Genomic DNA, 27,938 nt, shown 5'->3' with positions numbered 1-27,938 from the left:
GTTCAGAACTTCCGTGTCGGAGTCGTTCAGGTGCTGGTCACGTGACCCATAGAAGTAGTCATATGACGACGACATCCTCACGCGGGGCTTACGTTGAGGACATTTGAGGAACTCTCCACAACAAACAAGACTCGTCTCTCTCCTAAACCAGAGCGTCCTGTCCTATAGTGTGTTTGTTTTAGGACAAGTGAGTTTCGTTCAGTGATGTTCGCCGGTGGTTTGTGGTTGTGTGTGCTGGCCGTGTTTCAGCTCGGCTGCCTGGCTTCTTACGACCCTGATGAGGTTTTTCAGCTGCCAGGTCTGGGGTTCAAATGTAATTATCGACAGTGGTCGGGATACCTCAAGGCACGACCAGCAACGTTTCTCCATTATTGGTAAGAAACAAGGACCGACTGGTTTCCTGCATCTTTTCAGTAAGCCTCGTCTTCTTCCAGCAAACATGGCGTCCGTTTTGGATGAGGAAAACGGTCGATTGCAATGTAAACCTTAACAGTCCAACAACGTGGGCACCCACCCAAATTTCTAACAAAAGATGACTGCTATGTTAAAAAAATAATGTTAATTTTGAAATTATGCACATCTTTGGAGTAGCATAAGTAATTCTGAATAAGGCAAATTTCTTTCCATTTGAATTTTTAATGTGGTGTGCAGCAGGTCTAGAGGGGTTTGTGATCTTTCAATCTGTCACGCAGTATTAAACCCTGGTTCTGATCTCCTGCAGGTTTGTGACTTCTCAGGGGGACCCGGTCAAAGACCCTCTGGTGCTCTGGCTGAATGGAGGCCCAGGCTGCAGCTCGCTGGATGGCTTCCTGTCAGAGAACGGACCATTTCACGTGAGCATGCTAACCCCTGAGAATAACCGTACCTGTACACTGGATAAAAGTCACCCTGAATAGGCATCAGGTTTCCTTCTCAGGTAAATGATAACGGGGCCATGCTGGATGACAACCCATTCAGCTGGAACAAGATTGCCAATGTGCTGTATATAGAATCCCCTGCAGGAGTAGGATATTCCTACTCTGATGACAAAAAATACGCCACCAATGATGACCAGGTGAGTTCAGTGAGTGACTCCCTTTTGAAAAGTTAAAACAAACAAACAAACAGAAACCGCCTTTCCATGTCACATGTTCTTCTCTTAGGTTGCGGAAGACAATTACAGAGCCCTGCAGAGTTTCTTTGGCATGTTCCCAGAGTTCAGTCAAAATGAGTTCTTCATCTTTGGGGAAAGTTATGGTGGAATTTATGTACCAACCCTCAGCCTGCGTGTGGCCACTGGACCTGCCAAAATCAACTTCAAGGTGAGATTCTTCATGCAACAGGCCTCAGATCTTTTGCTAGTCAGCTGCTCAGTATTGGTACCACCACCAGAATGCAGTTTTGTGATTAAAGTGATTATTTAGCCCTTCAGGATGCTTTTGTGAAACCCAGAAAAGACGTTTGAGACGTTAGCAGAGTGCTATTTTAACTACAAATATTGATATTTGTTTTCAGGGCTTTGCAGTGGGAAATGGTCTCAGCAGCTTTGCGATCAATGACCAAACTTTGATCTACTTTGGTTACTATCATGGCCTCTTTGGAGAAGAGTAAGTGGTTGTTATAGAGGAAGCTTGTTTGCTTTGAGGGAATATGTTCATAAAAACGTGCGATCACATGCTTCTGTGGTTCATTCAGCGGTGATGCACACTCATTCATAACCTCCAGGTTGATTTTGCAACTTTGTTGCATTGATGTACAGACATTTGAAGTACCGACAACAAGCCCGGGAGTTTTACATTTCTTATGTGTAGTTGATGCAGTGATTTTCATTTTGAAGCTATGATTTTTGTGCAGTTTGTGGAGTGATCTGAACATAAATTGCTGTGACAAGGAGAACTGTAACTTCTACAACTCCACTTCAGAGACCTGCAAGACGCTGGTATGTGTGCACCATGTCGTCAGAATTCAGCCGGCCTTTCTGGTTCTTATGAATGACTCATTCAAATTTTACTTCTTCCTTGTCTCCCCTCAGGTGAATGTGGCCTTTGATATTGTGTATAATAGCGGACTTAACGAGTATGCCCTGTACCTGGATTGTGAGGGTGACAGAATATACCACAAAGGCTACGAGAGGACAATGAGTCACCTGTTTATGAACTACAGGAAACGCCCACACACCCACAAAGTGAGTGTTACCCTCTAAGCCAGTGCTGCTTGCCCATGTGCTTCAACTTCTTAATGCCTTGCAGTATTAATGATAGAAACATTTCAATGAAGTTTTCAGATAAAGCGCGTTCTCCCGTGTCCCTGGGTGGAGTCCCTCCCTGCATCAACAGCACAGCTCAGAAGAACTGGCTGAACCGAGGCGACGTGAGGAAAGCTTTACATATTCCAGACACACTGCCAGCATGGGACTTGTGCAGGTAAGTTACAGCAAAAGAATCAAGGTGAATCAAATCAAAGCTACCTTTTAATTGTATTATTTCAGCAACTAATAACTAGTCACTAATAGAATTAGTGATTCCAGTGTGTGGGTACAATATTGCAGCAAATCTCTTTTCCATTTTTATATCAGTACTTTTTAGATTTAGGTTGATTTACTGTACGTTGCTGCATGAACTTTTAGACGCAAAGTATTCACTCAGTTTAATTAAAAATACTTTAATTGTCCCACAAAGGTCAATTTTAGGCCAACTGTTTTGCATATATAAAATTACATCCATAAACATGCATTAAAAACTAAAAATACAACATTTGTTTTAACAAACAATAAAAAGATTTAATATTATGTAATAACATAAACAATAAAAAATTAAAATCAAAATAGCTAATGGCAGTGGCCAATCCATAGCTAGTCAACAGTGTCTGACACATACTGCATGTCAAAAAGTGTGTTTATTTATGAATCTATACACAGAATAAATGGACTGTCACCTCACAACAACTTGATGTTAGAGACTAAAAAATATTTGCAAAATACCAAAAGCCACAGTTTGCCACATCAGCAGCTTCCTCACAGTACATCAACTATTTACCGATTAAAATGTAGAATTTTTCTTGAACATAGGTAAGTATGCAGAGCAGTCCTTTGTGCTAAATGCTAACGTCACTATGCTAATCGGCTGATTTGGTGTCGCTAGACGAAAAAGTCATTGGATCACCAAAGAATACGATTCATCCTCAGCAGAGTATCAATTTATGGACCAAAGTTTATGTCAATTCCTCCAATAATTAGATAGTTCACTCAAAACCCCAAATGTCAGCTTCATTGTGTCACTACAGGGAAAAATGAGGAGGTCAACAAAGTCAGAGGGTTCCACCCTCTGGGGACCACGAATATTTGTACAAAATGTCATTGCAATCCATCCAACAGTTCTTGTTTGGACGGAAAGTGATGGAGCGAGTGACAGACCGGCACTGCTGTCCCTAGAGCCTGAAATGTATGCATATCCAACAAGTGCTGAACCAAACAGGAGGTTTTATGACAAGAAACAGTAAACACCAACAACAGTTTTTAGTTTCCACAATATTTAACTTAGAACATGTGTGGATTCTGTTTTTCTTCTTTTTGATAACTGTTGTTTTTGACACCTTGCAGTGCTAGTTTTAGGCAGATAAATTGCTATCTAGAGTCGACTGCTCATTTGCGTAGCGTTCGTTGAAACTACTCCGTTCTAATCTTGAAATCGTCATGACAGTAATTCATAACCGAAGTATTTTCCCCTCTTGTCTGTGTGCAGTTGGGCAGGAGGTGAAGAACGCGTTGATCGTAATTTTAAGCATCACTTTTTGTGTCTTTGTAGTGATGATGTTGCAGAGCAGTACACCACTCTATACTCAACAATGAAGGAAGTCTATCTGAAGCTTCTCTCTCTGGGCCTGCAGGCGCTGGTCTACAACGGAGACACCGACATGGCCTGCAACTTCCTGGGAAACCAGTGGTTTGTAGAAGACCTCGGCCTGAAGGTAGGAGCTTTAATTTTAGTAACTGTATAAGGGTTGTGTTTTTTCCCCCAAACTACAACAGAATACACTTCTTACAAATAACTGCTTTCAGGCAACCACAAAGTACCAGACCTGGATCTATGATGACCAGGTTGCCGGTTTCTACCAACAGTTTGGAAACATCACTTTTCTGACTGTCAAGGTAACCACCAGTCACTGTTTTCAGTGTCTGCCATAGATTGAGTTGTCTTTCTACTGTTCTACTTGGCTGATATGGTTGCATTATTGTGAAATACTGCTGTCCCTTGTGTTTCAGGGTGCAGGCCACATGGTTCCTCAGTGGGCTCCAGGACCAGCTTTTGGCATGTTCCAGTCTTTTCTAGAGAAGGGCTCCTACTGAGTCAAAATGTCACATGCCTGCAGTCTTCACTTGCTAAATGATGCATTTTTCTCAGGGAAGATGATTTTGGAGGGAAAAGGTCTGTGAGGGCACTTCATCATTCATAAGGTACCTGCAGTGTTTGGAGAAGGACACAGTATTAGCTGTGTTCACTTTGTTCTGCATCACATTGGATTTAAAATGAATCAGTTTAAGTGTCAGCTTCCAGCTTTTTGGATGTTTACATCTATATTGGGCTAATAGTGTAGGGCTTGAAACCCCCTTTTTTAGTCAGTCTCTGTGTTAATTGTAAATAATTATCATGTTTATTATTTGGTTACCAGCCAGCTTTACTTCTTGCTCATTGTCGGGTTTTGTGCCTTCAGTCTGGATTTCAGGTAGTGAAAAGCATCTGCTCAGTTCTGCTTGGCTTTAAAAACTCCTTTGTGGCCTTGTCGTCTTTTATAAGATTGTCCTAAAACTGGGAAACTACACATGTGTAAAACGGTACAAGTCTTCTACTATTCACCCAAAATACAAGTGAAAACCCTGCTTAAAAAGTTAGCACTTTGACCTCACTGATTCATTTCTTATCTAATGTAATGAATCAAAAGTCAAAACAGAGAATATCCTTTTCCACATACATACACTGCACTTTACATGATCAAATGAGGTAATTTTCTGTGGCACTGATTTAAAGCAGAGTCTCTGCGTTTGCAGTTTTCAATGACCTTTCCAGCAAAAGGTGTTGAAGACCTATAATGATTGTTCTGTACTTCAATGACAATGCACAAACTGTCTTGATCAAAACTGCAACTTCACTTGCATTTGTCTCTTTATTAAAGAATTGCCAGTAGCATACGGACTGTCATTCACATGCCTTGATTGTAGTTCATTTATTGGTATATCACCTGTAGTTAAGTATTTCCATTAACGTACCAAGTAAACTTTCTCTGTGAGCCAGAGAACAACGACACAAGATTTCTTATTAACAAATGCCTTAGGGGGGTGAACACCTTTAGCCTGAAAACACAGTAAGTCAGTGACAGAAATCTTGACCTGACATTCACTCATGACCAAGACAAGGTTGTCTGCAGCACCAAAAAGGCTAAAAAAAACCCAAAACATTTAACACAAATGATTCAATGACAAAAAAAACATAAAAAGTAGTTGTATTTCAACAATCATTGCAAGAAATGTTAAATAAAAGCACACAGACAGGTCACAGACAGCATTACTGTTTTCACTCCAGCGTCTTTCCCCTCCTCTAAATTACATGGTGCATGTATTTAGTCCAACACTGTGTCTAGTGCAATATAATTGCTTTTCCAGAAAAAAAAAATCCCTTTCACATTCTGTCCCTCATGTCTGCAAGAAAAACGCAAAATTTCTGGGTTGCATAAAACCTGGAAAGACTGTCAAGCCTTGAATCTCTCAATTCAATAAATGTAAAACTAGGGATTAAATCCACTCAGTTCAGCCTTGATTAACCCTGTCACTGTAAACTTTGCAGCTGCATTTGCAGTTTGGTTGAAAAACTAATTTCATGAAATGACATTAGCTGAATTTGCAATCCAAGTTAATTATCTCAGCAATTGTGTTATCTTAAATTAGTGTTAAATAAGATCATGAATACTGGGGCATGAAAACAAATGAAAGCTTCAAACTTTGGTTTTAGGATCAAAAAACAACAACTAGAAACTAGAAAAGTGTTCAGCGCCGTGTGCAGACTGAAGCAAGTTAAACCTCACACTCCGTGTCTGACTCGTTGGCTTCTCCCCACTGAGACAAGCTGTCTCTAACCTGAGGATCAAGACCAATCGTTATCTGTAAATTATGTGCAAACTGAAGTCTGTAGGTTACATCCATATTTTTTTTTTTATACATTCACAAAACAGTCTCACTTCCAAACCTGTGAGGAATCAGCACCCATGAAAGAGTGTAGAGGTGTTACATATCCTGAATGTGCTGCTCGTGTCGGACACCCTGCAGGTCTGTGCAGTGTTTGCAGAGGCGCGCTGCTGTGGTTGTCAGCCTGTCTGGCAGTTAACCGTTTTTTGAAGTAACTAGTCATTTTAAAGCAACTTACTTGGACAAAGCTTTTATATGATTTAACCTCAAACAAATTATTAAAATCATTATAGTACTAACTTTATAAAATATGTAAGAAACCAAGAAAATTAAAAAATGAATGTATTTAAAAATGTAATATGATTTCTTTGCCGTGCCGAAATAGTTGAAAACCTCACTTTTCAACTCATGAATCAGATTTGGACCTGGGAACCACAGCACACGATTTTCAATAAGAAACAGTTCCTTTCACATGCAAGTTAAAATACAGAAATTGGTACAATTTCATTATAAAAATCAATTTGATTGTAAGACCTTTCAAAGTCCTTCAGCTCTTGTAAACAGGACAGGAATGTGTCACCCAAACGGGGTCCAGAGACCAAGGAAGCCATTCTGTGCCAGCTAATCTGTCAAAAACTGTTTTCACTGCAAGTTAAAATCATCATAAAAACATTTAACATGCAAATTCAGCTTCACATAAAATGAAAGGCGAAGAATCTGAAGTCACTTGGCATTGTGGGGTGTTTCTGACTACGACCTGACCGAGTAAAGAACGGTGGAGCTGTAACTCAACGTGGAGCAGGGATGTGACGTGCCACAGAGGTCTTGATTTTTTTTAAATGAGTGTCATGAGATGCCTCTCCAGCAGTTCAGGATAGCAGCAAAGGACTAAGCACCCCCACACACACTCAGTCTTTAACGAGGACAACGCTGCCTCCAATAAAAAAATGTTCCTTTAACTGACTACGTCTTGATAGATGGAGTTGGTCGTGGTGAGGCCGAAGATGAAAGCTCCAATCGTAACCATGACAACACCGAAGACCACCAATCCATGCCAGCTGTAACAGAGACCAATAGCAAAGAAAATCCTTATCAAGGAACTAAGAAAATCTAGGACCATATTGCTGTGCCACACACTGTAATTTTTTTTCCTTTATAATTAAGGAAAATGCCAAAAAAGTTGAAAGATATCCAAGAATAAGCAGCATCTCACCTTGCAGATCGGTTGTCTGTCTCTGACAGTTTGACTTGCATCAAACACAAACCTGTTGAGTTAAAGAGTCATTGGACAAACATTAGTGTGGCATTAGAACTGCACAACAATCTGAAACCTTGCTGACAACGAGGGAAGTGTCACCTGGGAATACAAAGATAAAGCAGGCTGCCAATCCACCAATCAGTGAGATCACCCGACCAATATCTGGGATGAAGAGGGCGAGGACGAGGGTGACAACAAACCACACCAGCGTCTGCAGGATCCTCCTCCTCTGCTCACGACGGACACAAACCTCCACCTGCTCGCCTTGGAAGCGCAGCCAAAGTCCTTCTATAACTGCCCTGGAAGGACGCATAAGTACAACAGAGTGCACTCAGGGCTCGTACTAGGTATTGACCCAAAACCAGTGCTATTTTTTTTCCCCTTTGTTTATTTAAAACCTGTCTATCTCAGTGTATCCAGCTGACCTGGAGCATTCTTGTATGTGCAAGCTAACATAAGGCTAAATACCCATCACTAGACTATACATAGAAATATTCATACATCTTTTTAGGCAATTTAAAAATATTATCTTAACAATAGCAATCGATAACAGTGTGCTGAACAGGGAGACCAGAGGGGTGGAGATCTTTGTGTCTTACCTGCCACAGAAGTGTAAAATGGGGTAGGAGGTGATGACACAGATGACAATAAACGCTCTTGCGATGGCCACAGCAATATCATCAGGAGGGTACGACATCAACACATCCTGACTGACGTTGGAGCCAAATGTCAGGAAGCCACAGACACCTGATCAGACACAACAAGTACTGAAGTATTGACAGCCAGTCATAAGCCATCATTTACGAGTCAATAAATGCAGGACTCATCGACAGGTTATTGGGTATGTTACTGAGTATGCACTGAGTAACGAGTGCACACGCTAGCATACCTGTTCCTGTGTAAACGAAGAGACAGATAATCATGCTAAGAGTGACTACAACTCCCCAAGGTTTGATCTCTTTCCTGCTCATGCTGTCGAACACTGGCACACAGCTGACATGGCACTGTAGAGAGAGACATCAGGAGGAAGAGGATAAGACAAAAACAAGTCATCAATATTAAACCGTTGAAAAGAAAGGCATATAGTTTTATGGTCTCAAATGATACCAAATGAAGGGATACCTGGAAACCAAAGCAAATGGTGGGCATTGCATTGAAAACTGCAGTCCAGGAAGAAGAACTGTAACAAACACAACGATTTAGCAACTCAAGGAAGGCATGACGACGATGCAGAATGAGCTGGTGGACAATGCTACAATCCCAATTCCAAAAAAGTTTGGACGCTGTGTAAAACTTACATAAAAAACAGAATGCAGGCATTTGCAAAGGAGCTATTGTTACTAACAACAGTTTTACAAAGTGTTCCATGTAGTAACATCCTTTATACAATCGTGTGAAATCATGCTTGTGAAATTCAGAATAAGCAGATATTTACAATAATCAATGAAGCTGATGAGGTCAAACATTAAATATATTGTCTCTGTACTGTTTTCAATTCAGTATATGTCATCAAGGATAAAGAAATGATCACATTGTTTTACTTATGTTTTACACAGCGTCCAACTTTTTTTTGAAATCGGGGTTGTAAAATGATTTGCAAGATTTGCAAGTTTTTAAAAAGCTGTTAGCTGCATTAATGAAAGGACAGTGTTCCTTAAAGTGTTTACAGCAGAGCTCACCTGGTGGGAACAAAGCCTGGAGTCACCTCTTTATCCGGCCAGATGTACTTTATAATGACCACGATGGTAACATACCAGGTTCCCATCACACTGAGTGCACTGCAATGAAAAACAACATTTCAGAAATAATCATTGTGCAACGTCAGGGGTTTTTTTTGTTTTTTTTTAATTCTCTGCGATAAAATAAGATGAATGAGTTGAGTGAGTGTTTGTACCTGGCATACTTCTGAAAGCCAATCTCTTTGGGGATAGAGAGAGGAAGAATAACCAGGACCGCAGTAACAACGATGGTAAATTTGCGGTCAGTGTACCAGTAGCCGCTGACTGTACCATCTGTTTCATGAGCCACTGCAGCTATCACTGCAACGAAAAACAAAAACAACAGGAATTACCAAAAAAGAAGGACGGACAGACAGACAGGCTGGATTACAGTAGAGTGCCAATGCGGGAACTAACTGTAAACTGCTGTACACATGCAAGAGATTTAGCAAAGTCGATAATTGAAGTCACAACCATTCCATTCATTCATTTAAAAAAAAGACCAGGTCTCTGTCCAGAAACAGGCAGGAGTAGGATTTCTACACAGTCAGCGTCTCAGCACATGGAAGTGTAAGAGCCGGTCACATGAGGGTCACATTTACTGGAGCAAAAAAGCTGAGTGGTGTCATCCTTGATGCTCTTTGCCCCCATCAATGATGGCACAACCTTTTTTTTTTTAAAGGTTATCAACACTTCTACAAGACATCTGCCTTTTGTTCAAACACAGACTGCTAAAATGTAGGACAATCACGACAAAGTCCACCTAAATGTAGGTGACACAACATTAAGAAGTGGCATCTTAACTGTTGCTTAACAGATTGGATGAAATGGAGACAGAAACAGGGTGGCTGGTGGGTGATTCACTGCATCACTGTGAATATACTTACAGCGGTCCAGCTGGTCTCCAATGACGATGAAGAAAGCAATACAAGTCCCGAAGGTGTAGACAGCTATGGCTACTTCACATATGACTCCTGTCACTTTCCCACACGCGGCTCGAACAACCTCCTGATAGGTGCTTTCGTTACTGACCTGAGGAACCCAGACAGGTGATTTATAAGTGGACATTGATTCAGCACTAACATATATTGGAATAGTCTCTTTTGCCATTTACAAAATATTGCATGTCTGAGAAAAAGAGTGAATTTCACATTATTGTAATGTAGTAAACAAATCGCTGTCCAGTTTCTATGACCATCTTGAGATGATGGACACACTGTGAGATGACGCATTAACATGCTGAATTACCCATTTTAATTAGGTAAAGTTGAGGCCTTAAATGGTTGCGCCTGCTGAGCCGACAATATGTTAGGTATCCTGTGGCTTTTATACAATGCTAAAGCATTAACAAGAATCAAAATGATACTAAGTAAACATTCACCACATTAAAACACCACCAGCATCACTCAAAATTCTGTTATCATCTCTCCAAAATTAGGATTTGCTAGATCCAGGAACAGTCCTCTAATCATCTGCTGCACATTTTGTTAAACGTGTCCACAGTAGCTTCAATCTGTTTTTCATTGCTGACAACTGGAAAAACACAATCTTCTGCTGATGTGATTTAAGATTCAACACAGCATGAGTTGAGTTTAAAGCAACAGTCCAAATAAGCTATCAGCTCTCGTGTCCAGCAGGCTCAAACTGACTTAGTGTGTATTACCTGGATAACCTGCAGCACGGGCCTCACTACTGACTGCAATCATCTTCAGTTTATGGTGTGGTTATAGCCTAAGTCATGTTGAGTGAAGTCAGTTAATCATACTCATGACATCAGTGACTCTCATGGAGCCACAGGCTTTCAGACAAAGTTCATCCCACAGCTAGACACGGCTGATTTCATGCAATATTCTGCAGATGTTTCTGGGTCAGAACAAATATCATTTAAAAAGGAAAATGTGATGAGCAACTATTTAACTGACTCAAACTCTGATGGACTCTTTCTCCATTGCGTTTTAACATGTAAGCTTAAGTCTGAGCCATCAGGAAGTGAAAGTCTGAGCCATCAGGAAAACCAGAGAACAAAGCTGTCACATGAGGCTCCTCCAGTTATTTCACCACTACTGAAGGAGACTGACATGAAAAAAGGCAGTCAGATTTTAATGTCTGCAGAACACGGTAGCAAAAAAGAAAGTGAAATAAGTAGAACAGTGAGAGATGAGGGTAAGGACTTTCAGGAGGTCAGAGTCCGACACTCCTGAAGTGGCACAAACCTGCGAGCAGTAGCCCAGGATCACCAGTCCACTTATTATGAAGATCAGCATGAACTAAATCAAAGAAACAGGAAGCATTATATTATAGCCTATAGACGGTTTGGTAATGGTCACAAGAAAACTGAAAATACATTCAAAGTGTCAGCAGTTATCAGCTCAAGTACTGTGTGCCTGCACATACAGTTAGTTTTAGTCAATTGTGAAGTAAAACACCATGTTTGTTTTCTAATCAGCAACTACTAATGCCAAAAAAAATTGCTTCTCTCTAATTTTAAGAGTGTACGTTGGTGGACATAGTGAGCAATTTAAAGACATCCGTTTGGCCTCATCTGATTAGTATTTGTCATCCTTAAATGCATTTTACACACTAAATAATGAATTAAGTTGTTGATGGGGCATATACACAGTATTATGTGCTTCACTGGGATATCCTCACCATTTGAAGCATCACTCCTGCGGTTACTCCTCCTGCCATATTAAAGGCTGCAGGGAAATTGAGTAGACCTGCTCCCAGTGCTGCGTTCACAACGATGAAGACCGCTCCCAAAGACGACACGCCCCCGCTCCTCCTCCTGTCTGTCTCAAGATGCCGGTCGGAATCCACACTGGGGCTCTGCAAGAGCCACGCCCTTTCTCCTGAGTCATTACTCCCAACCCTGCCCCAGTCCTCAACATCAGTGTTAATCGCCATACGTCAACAGACTGTAGCTCGGCCTGCCAAGCCTTACACACCCAAGAAATTAGTCTCCAAAGTTCTGGTTCCAAGAGCTCCAGGAGAAGGTGATCAGAAAGTCTGAACGACAGGACAGGGAATCACACAGTAGCAGTTAGTATTTTGTGTCCAGTGTCTTAAGTTCCACGACAGTCAGGAGGCAGCTGATGTTTCTCAAAGTTATCATCAGTATGTCAGTATGATGGTGGAGCCTTTTATTAATCTGTAATGAAATGTTTTACATTTAGTGATACTTGCATTGGTAAATTAAAAACTGAGCGTGCTCTGTGCTGATATCATACCAACATACAATGTAAATGAATGGAAAGTAGTTCTTTATCTTAGTGTTTGGATCATTGCAAACAAATGTCAAGCTCAGGGGATTGTTTTCAGAACGGAGCAGTTTGCTTAGAAGAAATGTTGGTTCCCAAGCGAATACTCTTTCTCCCATTAGTGAATAAAGCATAATTATTGATCGACAATTAACCTTAATAAATATAATGTGAAAAGTCGAGGCAGGTTAACTCTTTCTTTCATGTTAGAGCCCACTTTTTGCCCATGGTGCAACATTAGGCTGTTTTGGGCCGACATGTAACCTGCATGCTATCAGCTCACACAGTCTCCAGGAGTAAATTAGAAGGTTTCCTGTGGAGCTTCTGACCACTTGTGGTTCCTTAGGACAAAATTTGGATGAGCTGGTTCCTTTATTGTTTCCTACGCTCTACTGATAAATACATAAAAGTAGTAGTACACAGTCAGGAGCACAGAGCTGACCGCAAGCAGTACATTACCAATTTCACTGTGGGAAAACCTTCATTCAAGTAAGACCATGGCAGCCTTTGAGGGAGACTATTCACTTCAACTTAACAGTCTGACCACTGCACAGCAGGGCCCTGTAGCAGACACATGCAGTCTCAAGTCAATCAATACAGTTTGCCATTAACACTGCATGTTTGCTAGACATAAAACCCACATTGAACAGGGTCATGGTAGGTGACACTTCTCTTATGCGGCTGTATTGACACGTCCTTTAAAAATAACATGTACCACAACTGTCTCGAGAACAAACAACCATTTTGTCCCACATAGAAAGTAAACCAGTGAATCTCTCATTACATCATTAATGAGCTTAAACAATGTCAAACTGTAGAAACAAATCAAACATTACAAGGAAGTGGAGGTGCTAATGATGTCCAGCTCACCTCTTTCATTTACTGCTATCTTAACACACAGACACACCTTCGGCTGCCTACACGGAACACTGGTTAAATAACCCATCTTTTAATGTGATTAGATTATTGCTTCTCTATTCATTGACGTAACAATAACTTCTGTCAACGCAGTCAACCCCTTTGTTACTCTGCGTCCTACAATAGCTAGCTAGCAAACGTTACACCTAGCTAAACACAAAATAACAAGCCAGCAAATATTTCAACAAACAGGCCACATATTCAAATATTTCTACATACTTTATATTCACTGTAATGTCGTTGCTTTTTACTGATGTGTAGAGGATAAAATGGTGATAATTAGGAACAGTACCTTAGAGCTCAAACTGCCTCCACCGCAGGTAATGACTGAGCGCTCTCTGTTTTGGCAGCCTGTACAAAGCAGGGGGGCACGTGACGCTCTGTCACGTGACTGGAATTCTGCGCCCGAGTATTATTTGGATTCTGGGTATTGTAGTTCTCTGCGTTTAGACGCATCTTCCTCAAATGAATCGGGGCAAACCCGTATTCATTGTGTGGATGTATGCTTGTAAATGAAATATGAAGTCTCATATGAGGTTTTAGCATTTAATGCAATTAATTCAATAATATAATGGTACGCTGAAACAGGAGTAGTAATGTTACTTTATTATCAGTGCATTGTGGGTCAAGGTTAGATTATCAACAGGGAAAGTGAGCAACTGTACTAGGGCACCAGATTGACATTGCTGTTAACAAGACTGTGGTGATTTAAGTGATTACAAACTCATTGGGATGTACACTACTAATATCCATACTTCCCATACACATCACAAATCTACTGTTTTGCACTAATATTATTTATGACAACATGTACTCATATCCTTTACATATTTTGCAATATTGCATTTTTTTTTTTACTGTTTTTGTATGTTCTCTCCTTCTGAGCAATAGTATTAACACTGTATCTATTGTCTGTTTATCTGAAGGCAACATATTTTTTGTACTCTTGTGGCAGCAGTATTCTCATACTCCTGTATATAATGTACATATACATTGCTGTTTTTCTATTTTTTATTCTGTTTAGATATTTAATTTCCCCATTGTGGGATTAATAGTCTTATCTTATCTCTTAACTGACACAATTATGGCCCTGAAATCAGTTGTGCATTATTACTTTATCTTCCAGTAGTGTAGACAGGCTCCGTGTCGAAGTGTTAGGACCAACAGCTCAGTATTGCACTTAGGACCCTTAGGTAGATCCAGCCATGCTGCAGGTCCAGACTCTTGTTTAGATTTTTGTATATTTCACTGAAGACTGAACGATATGTCTGACAAACACTTCTCGTCAATGAATGACAGGAGGAAGAAAACTATCAATGAGAAAAATGAATTATTATACATAAAGTTTTTGAGATGAGCATTGTGACATGTTCATGTGGAGCTACAGTATACTGCAAGTGTGTCATTGTATGTAAACCATCAATTAAATAAGAGGTAAATTGGTGAAATTCTAAGGAAAATGGTCAAGTTAACTGATCGCATATGAAGGCAACACACACATTAGAGCAGATCATTACTCTATAACCATTTATTGTTTGTTCAATGAGGTACAGACTACTGATCTGTTATTTTTTGACAGAATGCAAAACATGGAGGCGACATGCCAGAAGTTTCAGAAGTATGAACAGACTGGGGACAAACCCCACATTTCTAAATGCCATTTGTGTCTCCCTGTCTCAAACAGAATTCATACACTGAACCATCATATCTGAATGAATAAGTAGCTTGTGCATATTTCTTCATGAACTGTCCAGTGTTCACCCCAATCATGTACTCCACTTATCTTTATTGACAGACATTTGTATGAAATACAAAGACTCCATGAAAAGAAAGTAAGATAAAGGGCTGTTCGATTTGGGGCTATGGTGCAATATGAAGAAAAATCCTCCACTGTGGAATTCATTCAAAGTTTTGATCACCTCTTCGTACTGAGTTTAACTCTTTTTGGCTTGTGTGCTTGTTTGTGTCTGGGGTTAAAAGGGACTGACTGAGAAACTGCTGCCTGCCACCAAACTAAAAAAAAAAAGAAAAAAAAAAGAAGAAGTACTGAATACAAGAGAGATAGATAGGCAAATTCCAAACAGAGATGACGAGGAGATAACTGGATGATTGATTAGTTCAGATGAACAACCACAGCTTTGCCTAACAGTGAATTGATTAACTGATTGAGAAATAAAAAGAGTGGCAGCCTATTCTTGAAACTCAAATAGTGCTTTACAGCTTATAAAGTGCTAGGACTCCACCAATAAGATAAAGAAAAAAATTAAATAACTCACATTTTCTACAAGCTTTCATGTAGCAACAGAGACCTCAAGTGGAACATAAAACTAATGCACAGTCTAACTTTACCCCGATGTTGGTTCCTTGATGTTTTATAGTGAAAGAGTCCACAGCAGATAAACAGCACATTTAGGACATGAATGCACAGCCAACAGTTGATGCCACACAATAAATAAGAGGATCTGTCAGTAGTGGGAACAAACATGTCTTTTACAATTTGGCAGGGGAGCCAGGTCAGTGAGATGTTAAAACAGGTAACCAGAAACTAATTCCTTTAACAGCAGCAATCATTCCAAGCTGAACTCATGATGAAATCCAATCAAGAAAATGGCTAAGTAAATATTGAGCTCTTTTCTAAAAAGTGGAGAACAACAAAAAGACTTAGTGATGCATAAACTCCTTTTTAACACTGCTGCTTTGATTTCATAGCTCTCCCAGCAGGATCCACTCTACTTGGTGACCGCATGGATTGCGCTTGCCAGGTAACCCACGTTGCCAGAGGACACGCCTGCCATGGAAATTCTGCCATCCTTGGTCATGTACACTGAAAACTCCTTAGTCAGGCGCTCAACCTGCAAGAAACATGAAGGGGCACACAAAACTCAGAATCCAAAAGTCAGACTTAAACAAAAAAACACAACAAAGAAAAGCAAATCCTTACATATAAGAAGCTCGAACCACAAAATGACATTTTTGCTTGAAAAATTACTGAAACAATTAAACGATTATCAAAATAGTTGCCAACTAATTTTCTTTAAATCAACTAATTATTAATTGTAACTAATTGTTGCAGTTCTATGTTTCTACCTACTCTTCATGTTTCCATTCTCTACTGTCAATGATCAGATGCTCAAATGTGTGTGCGTACCTGTTCGGGTTTGAGGCCTGTGAAGCAGAACATCCCGATCTGGTCGATGACGTGCTGCCAGTTGTGGGTGGAGCCCTCCTTTTTCAGACCAGCCACCAGCTGTTCTCTCATCTTAATGATGCGGTTAGCCATAGTGTGGACCTCCTCCAGCCTAGGATGAATGAATTCAAGGCCAAACAGATTAAGAAACTGATTTTAGAATATATCTTGAACAGCATATGAAAGACTGAGACTTGAACCTGAAGTGCTTCTACAGAAGTCCAAATACACATTTGGTTGAGGTAATATGTGTGTATATATGCATTTATAAGCACATACCACAGTGAGCGGAGATCTGGGGAGTTGAGAATAGTTGCTGCAATTCTGGCACCATTCATTGGTGGGTTGGAGTAAATGGGCCTGATGAGGATCTTAAGTTGAGACTCCACCCTCTTTGCCTCATCTGCGTCGTTGCACACCACACTGAAGCCTCCCACACGCTCACCTGGGAATATCAGCATGCACACTGAGTGTTAAAGTGATTTACAGCGAGTCCAACCTTGTGTCTGAAATTGTGTTAATTTACAATCATTGTGTAAATTTGCAACCAGTCAAATGTATTTTAGAACATTAGAAATTAGACTTGAGGTTACACATGACAATCACGGAATACTTAAATAGATAGCTCTTGAACTTTTTGTAAAATATGACACATTTATTATTTCCTTCAGTAAGATTTAAATTCTCAAACATAAATTTTTGTCTGAATGAGATCTCACTGTTTTTACATGATCAAACATTGTTTTGGTGAAGAAACAAACCACTTTTCCTTTATGTCTAGTCACTAGATGACCACTTCAGGGCGTATTCTGAGTTACAGTAAAACAGTAAGTATCTGTACTGAACAGCTGAGATTAACTAATTTGTTTCACATTATTGTGAAACAAATTAGTAATAATTGTAGAATTAGTAATAATTGTAGAATTATTTTCAGTGCTTTGACAATCTGAGTGCTTATTGGAATAAAACATGTTTCACCAACTAGTTTTTACCACTGGGAGGTGATAAAACACAAGATACAGTTCAGCCAGTCAGTCACTATGTACATTTTTCATTCTCTCACAGTCACATTTAGACATGCACTCTGTCATCAAGACCTACATAATGTATCTTCAGCATCAAAATCTCATCTCAATCTCATTTCAATGGATTCTGTCGTTTGGCTAAAATTGTATTGTCAAAATAACCAGATGCTAAAATGAGCAGACACTTTCCAGGGCCAGTTAAAATTACCGGTATCGTTTTTTTAATCTCAAGTCTGTGCTATTATCTGCATCTTGTCTTTATTAACATTTCTGTAAGAAAAGCTTGTACTGATTCCTGACTGACCATAGAGACCCATGTTCTTGGCGAAGGACTGGGACAGCAGGATGTTGTGGCCCTGCTCAATGAAGTAGCGCACAGCCCAAGCATCGCGGTCGATGTCTCCACTCGCGAAGCCCTGATAGGCCATGTCGAAGAACACAAGCAGGTTCCTTTTCTGTAAAATTGGAGGAGGAGGACACAGGAGAGAGACACAGACAGAGAAAAACAGTTGATAATGTCTCAGGTGATAATAGCTAGAGAAAGTTCAGTCCTTATCAGTTGTGGGTTTTGAACTGTCAAAGACTTTCTTGATTTGAGTTAAAGAAAATGTCTGCTGACATTTTATCAAAACGTCAACGCCAAAATTTCCCAGACAATGATGCACGCTCACCTTCACAATGTCAGAAATCTCCTTCCACTGCTCAGGCCTGGGGTCCACACCAGTGGGGTTGTGGGCACAAGCATGCAGCATGATCACACTCTGCTCTGGGATTTTCTGTGACATAAAATATACAAATATCACATTGTAATTGTAAAACTACAATACCATGTATAGGACAGACTCTATTGACAGTGTTTTCACTGTAGCGCTCTTCTGCCAGACATATAACTGACTACATTACTGATATTATTCTTCTATTATTCTTCTGCATGTGAGTGCCAAAATAAAATTAACTGTCAACCAAGTCATATTAGTTTGGTTATAAACCATAATAGGATGAAAGCACAAAGTTATTCCTTGTGACGGTTACATAAATATACAAGTAAAAATATACAAAATATACACCACAGACTGGGTGGTGCTTTTAAAAACCCATATATACCAAACTTAATGGCCAGTTTCTAGCTAAACTGAAAACTGCACTACAAAAGCTACAATTCTACAAAAGAAAACAAAAAACAAAATGTGGTTGTGGTCGTGTTTTGAGTCGGAACACATGAAAAGATGCCAAACTGGACTCATTCATCAAAATATGTTCCCTCAGGATCATGCTGCCACTGTTACTAAAGGGATAATTATTAATAGAAAATAACATTTGAACAGTATCTATCCCTCAAGCCCTCAGGCAGAGTCGATCCTTAATGTCTTACAGAGATGTCATCGAGAGCTCCTTTAAAGTCAAAACCACAGGTGGAGGGGTCATAGTATCTGTATGCTTTGAGCTGCATGCCAGCGTCTCTGAAGATGGGTGTGTGGTTTCCCCAGGATGGTTTGGGCAGGTACACATCACGTGGACCTCCGTGGAATCGAGACTAGAAGACAAAAGGAAAGACCTGGTGAGATAGCCAGCCTCACCCATATGTTTGTTTGTGCCATGTGACCAATATAAGAGAACCTCACCAAAAAGTTGGCTCCAATGCGCAGAGATCCAGTTCCTGAGATGGTCTGGACAGTGATGTTCTGTTGGGAGAAGAGACCTGCTGCACTGACTTAAACTGAATCGATTTGAAGTCGATTGACTTTGGAGTACTTAACCCCACCCAACTTACCCTTCCACTCTTCAGGACCTCATTATCAGCACCAAGTGCGAGTTCGGCGCAGGACTTGGTAAACTCTCCCAAACCACCAATGGCAAGGTACTCCTTATCCAGCTGTTTGGCTGCAATAATAGCCTCTGCCTAGGAGGGAAGTGTGAAAATCAGAAGTTAAAAAAACACAACTACTGTAATAATTTCCTTGACTTGTATTCTCCCGTTTTGAATGCACATAAATCATCTTTGCTTTAGTTTAAATTTTGTTAGACACAAATCAAATGCATACACACTTTCTCATGCTGATAAAGTAAACATCCCCTAATTATTAACGTGTGTTTCACCCAGTTTTCACTCCACGGAGCAACAGAAGCAGAGCTCAGGATGACAAAGCAAGAACGCACCAATGAGAAAGACTTTGACCAGCAACAACCCTTAAACCCTCCAAACACCTGGTGAAAATGTAATCATCCAACTCCCTGTGTGGCCTGTCCATTTACTTGCTTAATAAATCACATTCGAAAAGTGAAGTACTGTGATTCTCTTTGAGTTCATTACCATATGAAATTAAGACTCAATGATATGACAGCTTTCCTCCCTAAATTCTGAACTGCATGGTGGAAAATCACTGTGTGCATGTGTGTGACATGAGAGAAATATAGTGGATTCCCTGGGGGGCTTGGTGACAGCTATACCTTGCGGACACAGCTGAGCACGAAAGGCTTGCCCTGGTCATCCCTGTAGGCTCCCACTCCCAGGTTCATCTTCTTGGGGTTAGAATCCCGCTTGAAGGCCTCGCTCACCCCCAGGATGGGATCGGGGGGACCCATCTGCACTCCACCCCACCATGAGCTGCAAAGACATCGAATCAGGTGAATAGTGATGTCGATGGGAAGTCAAACAACTGATTAGAGTTCATCTGTGAGCATGCTGCATTTAAAAACAGTGTGCAGGGAATGCTTTGGTTATGAGGGACCTTGCATCCTGACAAGGTCATGAAATGTGCTGCTTCTTAAGTTTTCGTGGCCTTATATGATGCAGACTGTTCAGCACCAATCTGCATCATGCATGCTACACCAAAATAAGAAAGTATAGTTAAGGGACGAGGTCAATGCGGACAGGCTGAAAGCCTCACCTAACCCACTGCTTCACATGACCCAAGACTTTCAGAAGATGCCTCTGTGCCGGTTGGGGATCAAAAACCCCTCCTCATTGCATTCTCCAGTGACTTCACATTCTCCTTCTCTACCTCCACAACAGTCACCTAGGATTTAAGTTAAATATGCCACACTGAGGCTCAGTCAGATCAGTGAACTATGAAATAACAATAACCACAGACATCATCACTCAAGTGTCTATCAGAAATGAACCCCATGCCACTTCCTTAAACACACCACTGACCTTTAACAGCTGGTGCATGGTCAAACACATGGTAGCAGTCACAGACCATCTGATGCTAGTCTCACTAATCTTAAATTTGCCTGTGTTCAGTCACAGTCAGTCTCCACTCCTGACATACAGCTGAAATGAGCTCTTTCTAATGTCAGATCACTGGCTAACAAATCATTTTCTGGTTAATGATCTGACACTGAAAATAATTTGCACTTTGCTTTTTGTTGAGAACAGGCCCAACAGCACTGCTGGTGTGGGGACACTGATAGAAGCTTGTCCCTCAAATTCTAATTCTTATTAGTCAGTCAGGCAGAACAGGAAAGGAGGGATTGCAGCCATTGTTTCTGCACGGGTTCTGTGTTTGCACTGACATTGACTTGAATAAAATTACATCATTTGAATATCTTGCTCTTGATCTCAAAACAGAATTATCAGTGCTCCTGATTACAATCTGTCAACCATCAAGATATATATCTGTGTTTATGCATTTACTTTAACAGCTTTTAACTTACACAACATGTACATGAAGTCAGTTTTCAGCATGGTATCATTCTGGACCTGGTAATAACGACAGGGTTAAACTTTGACAAGGTTTAAGTACTAGAATGACCTATTTCTCACTATCACTGTGTCTTTTTTGATGCCAACCTAATCTTAAAGACTAAAGGGGAATTTTTGGAACAAAAGTGATTCCTAAATGGCACGGCTGAAGCAAAATTCAGTAATATTATGGGATTATTTCAGTCACACAGCTATGACTGCTCTTTACACGACATGGTAGAACATTTCAATATACCATGCCATCTGCTTTAAATATTGTTGCTGCACTAAAGGTTAAAAACAGCTTGGCTGACCCATGGCTAAACAACAGCAGTGTTAATGAGATTAATAGAATCTGTCGAGCAGCTGAAAGAAAGTAGAGGAAAACTGGGCTCACAGTCTACTGTAATATATACAAATATATACAAAGCAATATGCCTGAAGGAAAAAATGATAACTTTTCCAAAATGATTACAGAATTCTGGGAACTCCGGGAATATTATTCTCCACTATTGACCAGCTACTCAACACCACGCCTACCCATCCATATTTTTCTGCATCAAGCTGTGAAGAACTTGCATCATTCTTCAACAACAAAAAAAACCTCAATCAGAGCCAGCAATGCTGCTGATGTAAACACAGATGGCCTCAACAAACCGTGTGAAAAAGATAGAACCATGGGAAAATTCACCTGTATTACATTCACTGAGCTCTACAAGACCATGACTGAGTGCAAATCCTCCAACTCATGTGTTGACACTGTACCAATAGCATTTCTAGAAGCGGGTGTTCAACGTCATTTCAAGTTATGTCCTAACAATTATAAATCCATCTTTGCAAACAGGCAAAACTTTATTTTATTTCTACTATTCAGTGGGTTTAATTTTCTATCTTATGTTATTCATTCACCTTATAAAAGACTGTGGTGTATGTTCCTTTAACCCTGGTTAATCAAGACTGGTGGAGAATCTGTGTCCATCGGGTATTTGGGAGGCTCTGTTATGTTTGTTTGCATCAGAGTTATCGATTGTTTGAGTATGCGCACAATGCGAAGTACTCAGTTCTCGCCTATTAAGTCTGACTGGCACCTCTGAGGGTTCTATTCTCATCCTTAGTTTTATCTTATTTTTGTTATTCATTATATTTTATTCTTCATTCTTTATTCTTACATTAATTTTCAATCTCTGTTGTTATGTTCATTCTTTTTTTAATGTGAAGTGCTTGGTATATTTGTTGTACAGCACTTTGAGCTGTAATTCGTGAATGAAAGGTGCTATACAAATAAAGTTTACTATTATTGTTATTATTATTAGATTATTGTAATGGCCGAATTAGCCATGCTCCTGTTCTTCTAGAGATTAACTCCTCATGTGACCCAAGGATACCACACTGACGTAGAGAGGCATGAACAACACAAGTTTCATGAAATAAGCATTCTAATCCATTGAGAAGGTCCAGAGTCCAAAAACAAGAGTTACCGTAGTCTGTGTCTAAAACACAATGTTTCCAAAAACACTCTAAATATACCTATTCCCACAATAATAAACACCCATAATGGTAGTCTATAGTGAGAAAAACATGAATGTCATCCAAGATATGTTCATTACAAATAAGAATGCTAATTTTAGTGACTCTTTTAGTGACCTTTACTTTTGGCAATATTTGCAATCCTTTTCAAAACTTTCGTTCACCTCATATATAGCTCGTTCATTTCTTCTATTTTTCAACCCATTAGTTTTATTCAGATTTTTTTCTAGTGAAAATACTCCTGACTGATTACTCATTAGTTTACATATTGACTTTTATATCTATTTTATCTAAGGACCCAATGTAATATAATGTCAACCTTGTCTTTGAACAGTCTTAAAAAAATCACATGCTGCTCTCTGCTACAAAAATGCATTCAAAACTGAAGAACGAATGGATTTATTTGTTTATTATCATTCACAGATTCAGTATGAAGTAAATGCTGAAATATTCTCCATTACACAGTATATGCAACCAAACACCTATTATAATTTTGGAAATGACTGATCTGTGAATATATACATATACCTCATAAGAAGAATGAGTGTAACACTTTACCAAACACAAAAGTGAGTGAAGGTGTAAGTAGGACAGCAAATGTAAGCTGCATAGCAAATGGTCATGCACTCTGGCCTCTTCACCTCAGCCTGATACAGTCTACAGCTTAGTATGCACATGACGCTGTGCAAATGTACTTAGACTACTTATATGCAACATCAACATCAACAACAGAAGCTGAGTCATCTGCACATGATGTGCGTTCTGCATTAAAAAATGATATAGTATTCTGTGAAATCTACTGTAGATACGTCAATGGTTTTACCATGTCAACAAAATAAAAGATAAATGGTGTGATCTTAAGCTTAGACAGTGTCAGAGATACATTGTTTCCGCTGTAGCACTGTTTCAATTTTTGAGGCTGTAGTGTATTGTCAGGCTGGAATACTGATATATTTTTCAAGTTCAAGATCATTTAAGATTTCCTCATTTTCATTGTACAAGTGCAGTGAAATACAGTGAACAGCTAACAGGGTAGTTTTAACAAACACTGTATGCATGTACTGTATGTATATGTTGGAACATAAATAAGGCAACACAATAATGAATATGCAAACAGAAGAGGTTGCATTTTACTATGTAGCTTTATCATACTGTATAGTATTGCACAATTGTGAACACAGGAGCTGTTCAGGAGGTCTTCGTGTGCCTACAGTGTACAGAACCTTTGAACAGTTGAACTTCAGCATTTATATAAACATCACACTAACGAACAAGTTACCAGTGATCAATAGACCAAGGCCTTTGTTTTTTGACAAATTACAGGACAGGACTGCTGGGCTTAAAAGTGTGTTCCTTCCTCACCTATATTGATAATAGCATCTCACATTAAATAGACACGCCCGGTTGCAGGTGGCGGAGGACTCTATTGTCATTTATTCATTCTTTGAAACCAGACCAATGTGCTTGAACACGAGATGAGGCGGGAACACTGAAACACACCCACACAGACAGAAATACGATAGCACCGGCTAGCATACCGAAACCCAGCTGTGCCTGCAGAGGCGACAGACCCAGAGGCTACGTGCTACCGATACACGTATAAAACGCCCGGGGAAACTGTCCACAGTTACAGAGGCTACATATTAAATGTTTAAAACCAATAAAAGCGCAGATGCAGGTCTAAACGCGTTTGCCCTCCAAGCAGATGCCGAAAGGACATCGGTGTCTTTCTCAGCTTCACCGGTGGAAATTAGCCAATCGGCAATCAAAGGCGGAACACTATAGCCAATCAGCTCGCACGACTTCACCAACTACGACAAGTCGCTTAGCTCAAACTGTGTGCGTGGGATTTGACAGCTAAAGCCATCACGATCGCGTAAATCCTTCAGAAAGTTCCCTTTAAAACCAAACCAAAGCAAAATCGCAGTCACATGATATGCCACATTATTATATACAAGTTATTTATGACGAACTAAACCAAGCTGGGCTGTTTTTTTCCACTTATACACCAGCGATTGCTCCATCGGAACTTGTGCTGCTGACACACCAACGTGACTTTCATCAGTAGCGCTTCAGTGATAGCAATACCAAGTTACCACTGGGGTCAATTTTGTGCAAATCGGGAAGGATGTCAGCCATAACAGGCGTCGTTCACCTGTGAGATTCTCCATTCATAAACCTGGAGTCCGTACGGCTATGAACTTTACCGTTAGCTAGCTGCGCTCTCGCCACAGGAGCTAAATTTACCTCACACAACACATTGGGGCCTACAACAACCATTTGACCCCTGTCAATGTTTAGCTAGCCAGCTAGTATGGCTAAAATAATCAGAGAGCAGTGAAGCTTCAGCATATTTGTTAGGGCTGACAACAACTGTTAACGGTACCCTCAAAAAAACGGATAGTCTGCAGGTCAAGCTAGCTAAAAATAATAATAATAATAATGTGTGTCACATCGCTGTATTACCAAGGCAACTGTATTTTCATTGTCTCTTAGTTTTAAGCGTGTTATTGCTGTTTACCTGTTACGGGTGGAAAGAACTCCCAGGGAGGGAGAAATATTCCCCAGACAGGAGATCACCTTGTTGGACTTGAGGAGGGCCATCGTAGTGCTTCGCTTGGGAAGAGAGCCTTGTAGGATGTGGACGGATGTGAAGGGCAGGCACGAGTAACGACCGCGACGTTACGCTCCGAGTACGCGCTGACATCAGAGCAGCGAACGTCCGGAACAGTACGGCGTCGGTGAAACAGACACAGGAAGCAGACCTGAGATCATTATCTGACTGATAATCCACAGACGAGTGTAGTGTAGAAAGGAAACTTACACACACAAATCCAGTACGGTATTCTTATTTTAAATTATCAAGTTCAATCCACATGTTAACTTCTTCAAGATAAAAAAGTCTTATCTAAAGGCCTCTGTGTTTCAAGTCACTGAGTCGAGTAACCATCAACATTAAAACACTATTTCGATTATAATTAAGCTAAAAGTAGCAATACTACAGTGTAGAAATACTCTGTTCCAATTGAAAACCATGAATTCAAATTTCTACTTCAGTTAAAGTACGTGGGTATTAGCATCAAAATATACACCGGGTACCAAAAGTAAACATACTCATTGTGCAGGTGGCCTATTTCAGGAAAAAAATGTACTATTTTATTGGTTTCTAATAACTGATAAATATAATGTATGTATCACTTTAATGCTGCAGCTGGTGAAGGTGAGGCTACTTTTAATTACTTATATGCTGCTCTGTAGCTTTTGATAACATTTTTTTACTAATAGCCTGAGTCTGTAAAGTAACTGCTAGCTACATTACATAAATGCAATAAAGTAAAAAGTCCAATATTTCTAGCACAACATTTGACATGTAGTGGCGTAGAAGTATATAGTAACATAGCATGGAATTAATCAGATAAAGTACAAGTACCTTAAAACTGTTTAAAGTGCTTGAGTAAATGTACTTAGTTACTTCAACCACTGAATAGAGTCCATAGAGAAGATATTCATAGCCAAAGAAAGATGTCCAATGTCATCATTTATGTCCAAATCAAATATAGAATAGGACAAAATAGGCAAAGGCAAAGACAAAAAGGCTGTATTTGCATAAAAGAACAATGTTGCCAAAGCATCAAAATACAATTTTTGGCTCTCTGAACCATTTCCGACACAATGAAAGGCTCACAGTGGAAGACAGCAAACATTTAGAATAAATATAAAAAATTGGTACAAATAAATGTAGAATATAGCAGGTTATAGAGTAAAAATAAATTATGGCTCCATATAAATTCATCACTATCAATGTGAAAACTCACATGCAAAATTTTTAATTCAAGTACCAAAACAACATGAATGTGTACATAATGGAGTCTAAACCCAGATACAAAAACAAAATGATCTGCGCATTCAGGCTGCCCCTCAACTCAACAGTCAGACAGTTGTGTGTTTTCCATTAGTTCTTCATTAGAGAAGTGACAAAAAAAAGCTTTTATGGTGACAGTAGCTTTTTTATGGGATACTTTATGCAGAAATGATGCTGCTCCTTGGCAGTAGCATTCGGCAGATACTTGATTTGTCCACTTGAGGGCAATGTCACACAATAGACACAGCATCATGTGTTGCGCCGCAGCAGCTTTTATCATTGCTTCATGCAAGTTTGTCTACCAGTTGTCTTTGAGTATCAATAGGCATGCGTGTAGCAATACACGGTATACCTGACACACTGCAACTAAGTGGGGAAAAGTGTGTTATTTTTGATTATCAGTGGTACCTCCAGCCTCCCGCCAGATGGAGACCCCCTCTACATTTCTTACCTCAACACTTATTGCATTATAAGGTAACAGATTAGATGAATAATGATTCCAGCCTTTAAAAAACACAACAGTGGTGTCAAATATTCTCTCTAACCACTCAGCATAATAAGGTATGTGTGCCTTTGCCTCATGTTGCTGCAGGTCTTCATTAATGCCAGGTGTGCGTTCACTTTTAGAGTCATACAAGTTTACAGGAACAGCAACCTCACTGTCACTCAGTCATTGTAGAAGGAACAGAGACCTGGAAGAACATCACACAACTGAACCTGGAAGTCCATGAACCCTTTCTTTCCTGCAGCCAGACAGAAAACTCACTGGCACTGCAACAGAGTGACAGAGCCGGAAATCAACTTGGCTTGCACGTGGGACTGCTAGTGCGTGGAGTAGATATGGATATGTCAGAGAGAACTCACATCCATACACGCAATGTTCAAAAACAACGTGGAGCATTGATGAGGCAGAATACAAGGTACCTTTTACAGCTTCCCTTGTTTATTCTGTAGCAAAGTCAGCAATATGCAGTGTTTTGACCTTTGTTTCCTATCACAAGTTGTAGCCATATGGCTTTACATCTCAGTGTTTGTATGTGTTTTCATGCAGAGACCAAGAACAGAGCTGAGATCATTCTACATTTGTCCTTAAACAACTTTGTGGAAAGAAACTGATGACAGCATAATAATGAGTGATGAAGAGCAAAAGGAGGTTGAGGAGCCAACTGAGCAGAGCAGAAAGAAGCATTAAAATGAAAGACAAGCAGAAAAATAATAATGGAAAAACTGATAAGAGAGAAGTGTCACTGACTGTAATGCTGAGTGACATTTCACAGCTTAGCTTAGGGTTGAGCAGGCGTCTTAAATACCCATTGTACAGTATGTATGTGTGTGTGTGTGTGCACT

At 39.9% G+C, this 27,938-nt stretch overlaps 3 protein-coding genes across 5 annotated transcripts; 1 reads left to right on the top strand and 2 right to left on the bottom strand.

The window, feature by feature from the left end:
• The first annotated feature begins 72 nt into the window (after nt 1-72).
• On the top strand, nt 73-5,162 carry si:ch211-122f10.4 (cathepsin A-like). 2 transcript variants are annotated; one of them, XR_006006837.1, is made up of 11 exons: nt 73-374; nt 722-833; nt 917-1,054; nt 1,143-1,301; nt 1,495-1,586; nt 1,834-1,918; nt 2,012-2,164; nt 2,257-2,402; nt 3,865-3,945; nt 4,037-4,126; nt 4,241-4,292. XR_006006837.1 is itself a non-coding variant. In XM_041936448.1 (11 exons), exons 1-11 carry the CDS (start codon nt 205-207, stop codon nt 4,322-4,324), a joined length of 1,392 nt encoding a protein of 463 aa, XP_041792382.1. In that variant the 5' UTR covers nt 73-204; the 3' UTR covers nt 4,325-5,162. The 2 variants fall into 2 exon arrangements, 1 of the variants encoding a protein (XP_041792382.1); XM_041936448.1 differs by having other exon boundaries at nt 3,783-3,945; nt 4,241-5,162.
• On the bottom strand, nt 5,114-13,651 carry slc38a7 (solute carrier family 38 member 7). 2 transcript variants are annotated; one of them, XM_041936473.1, is made up of 12 exons: nt 13,598-13,651; nt 11,780-12,278; nt 11,344-11,397; nt 10,018-10,162; nt 9,307-9,451; nt 9,092-9,190; nt 8,535-8,592; nt 8,302-8,416; nt 8,012-8,159; nt 7,512-7,711; nt 7,368-7,419; nt 5,114-7,212 (listed from the first exon to the last, which is right to left on the bottom strand). In XM_041936473.1, the coding sequence occupies exons 2-12, from the start codon at nt 12,032-12,034 to the stop codon at nt 7,110-7,112; spliced, it is 1,374 nt and encodes a 457-aa protein (XP_041792407.1). In that variant the 5' UTR covers nt 12,035-12,278; nt 13,598-13,651; the 3' UTR covers nt 5,114-7,109. The 2 variants fall into 2 exon arrangements, with proteins under 2 accessions (XP_041792407.1, XP_041792399.1); XM_041936465.1 differs by having other exon boundaries at nt 11,780-12,136; nt 13,598-13,648.
• A 1,173-nt stretch (nt 13,652-14,824) lies between these two features.
• On the bottom strand, nt 14,825-25,391 carry LOC121627482 (aspartate aminotransferase, mitochondrial-like). The gene is made up of 10 exons (XM_041966443.1): nt 25,251-25,391; nt 19,966-20,122; nt 19,289-19,417; nt 19,140-19,199; nt 18,890-19,051; nt 18,189-18,293; nt 17,822-17,972; nt 16,772-16,937; nt 16,454-16,604; nt 14,825-16,157 (listed from the first exon to the last, which is right to left on the bottom strand). Exons 1-10 carry the CDS (start codon nt 25,331-25,333, stop codon nt 16,035-16,037), a joined length of 1,287 nt encoding a protein of 428 aa, XP_041822377.1. The 5' UTR covers nt 25,334-25,391; the 3' UTR covers nt 14,825-16,034.
• Nucleotides 25,392-27,938: the final 2,547 nt, after the last annotated feature.

This window comes from Chelmon rostratus, chromosome 1 (assembly GCF_017976325.1).
Source record: "Chelmon rostratus isolate fCheRos1 chromosome 1, fCheRos1.pri, whole genome shotgun sequence".
Taxonomy (NCBI): domain Eukaryota; kingdom Metazoa; phylum Chordata; class Actinopteri; order Chaetodontiformes; family Chaetodontidae; genus Chelmon; species Chelmon rostratus.
Note: the sequence above shows the minus strand (reverse complement) of the source record. Positions and strands in the feature narration are given on the sequence as shown.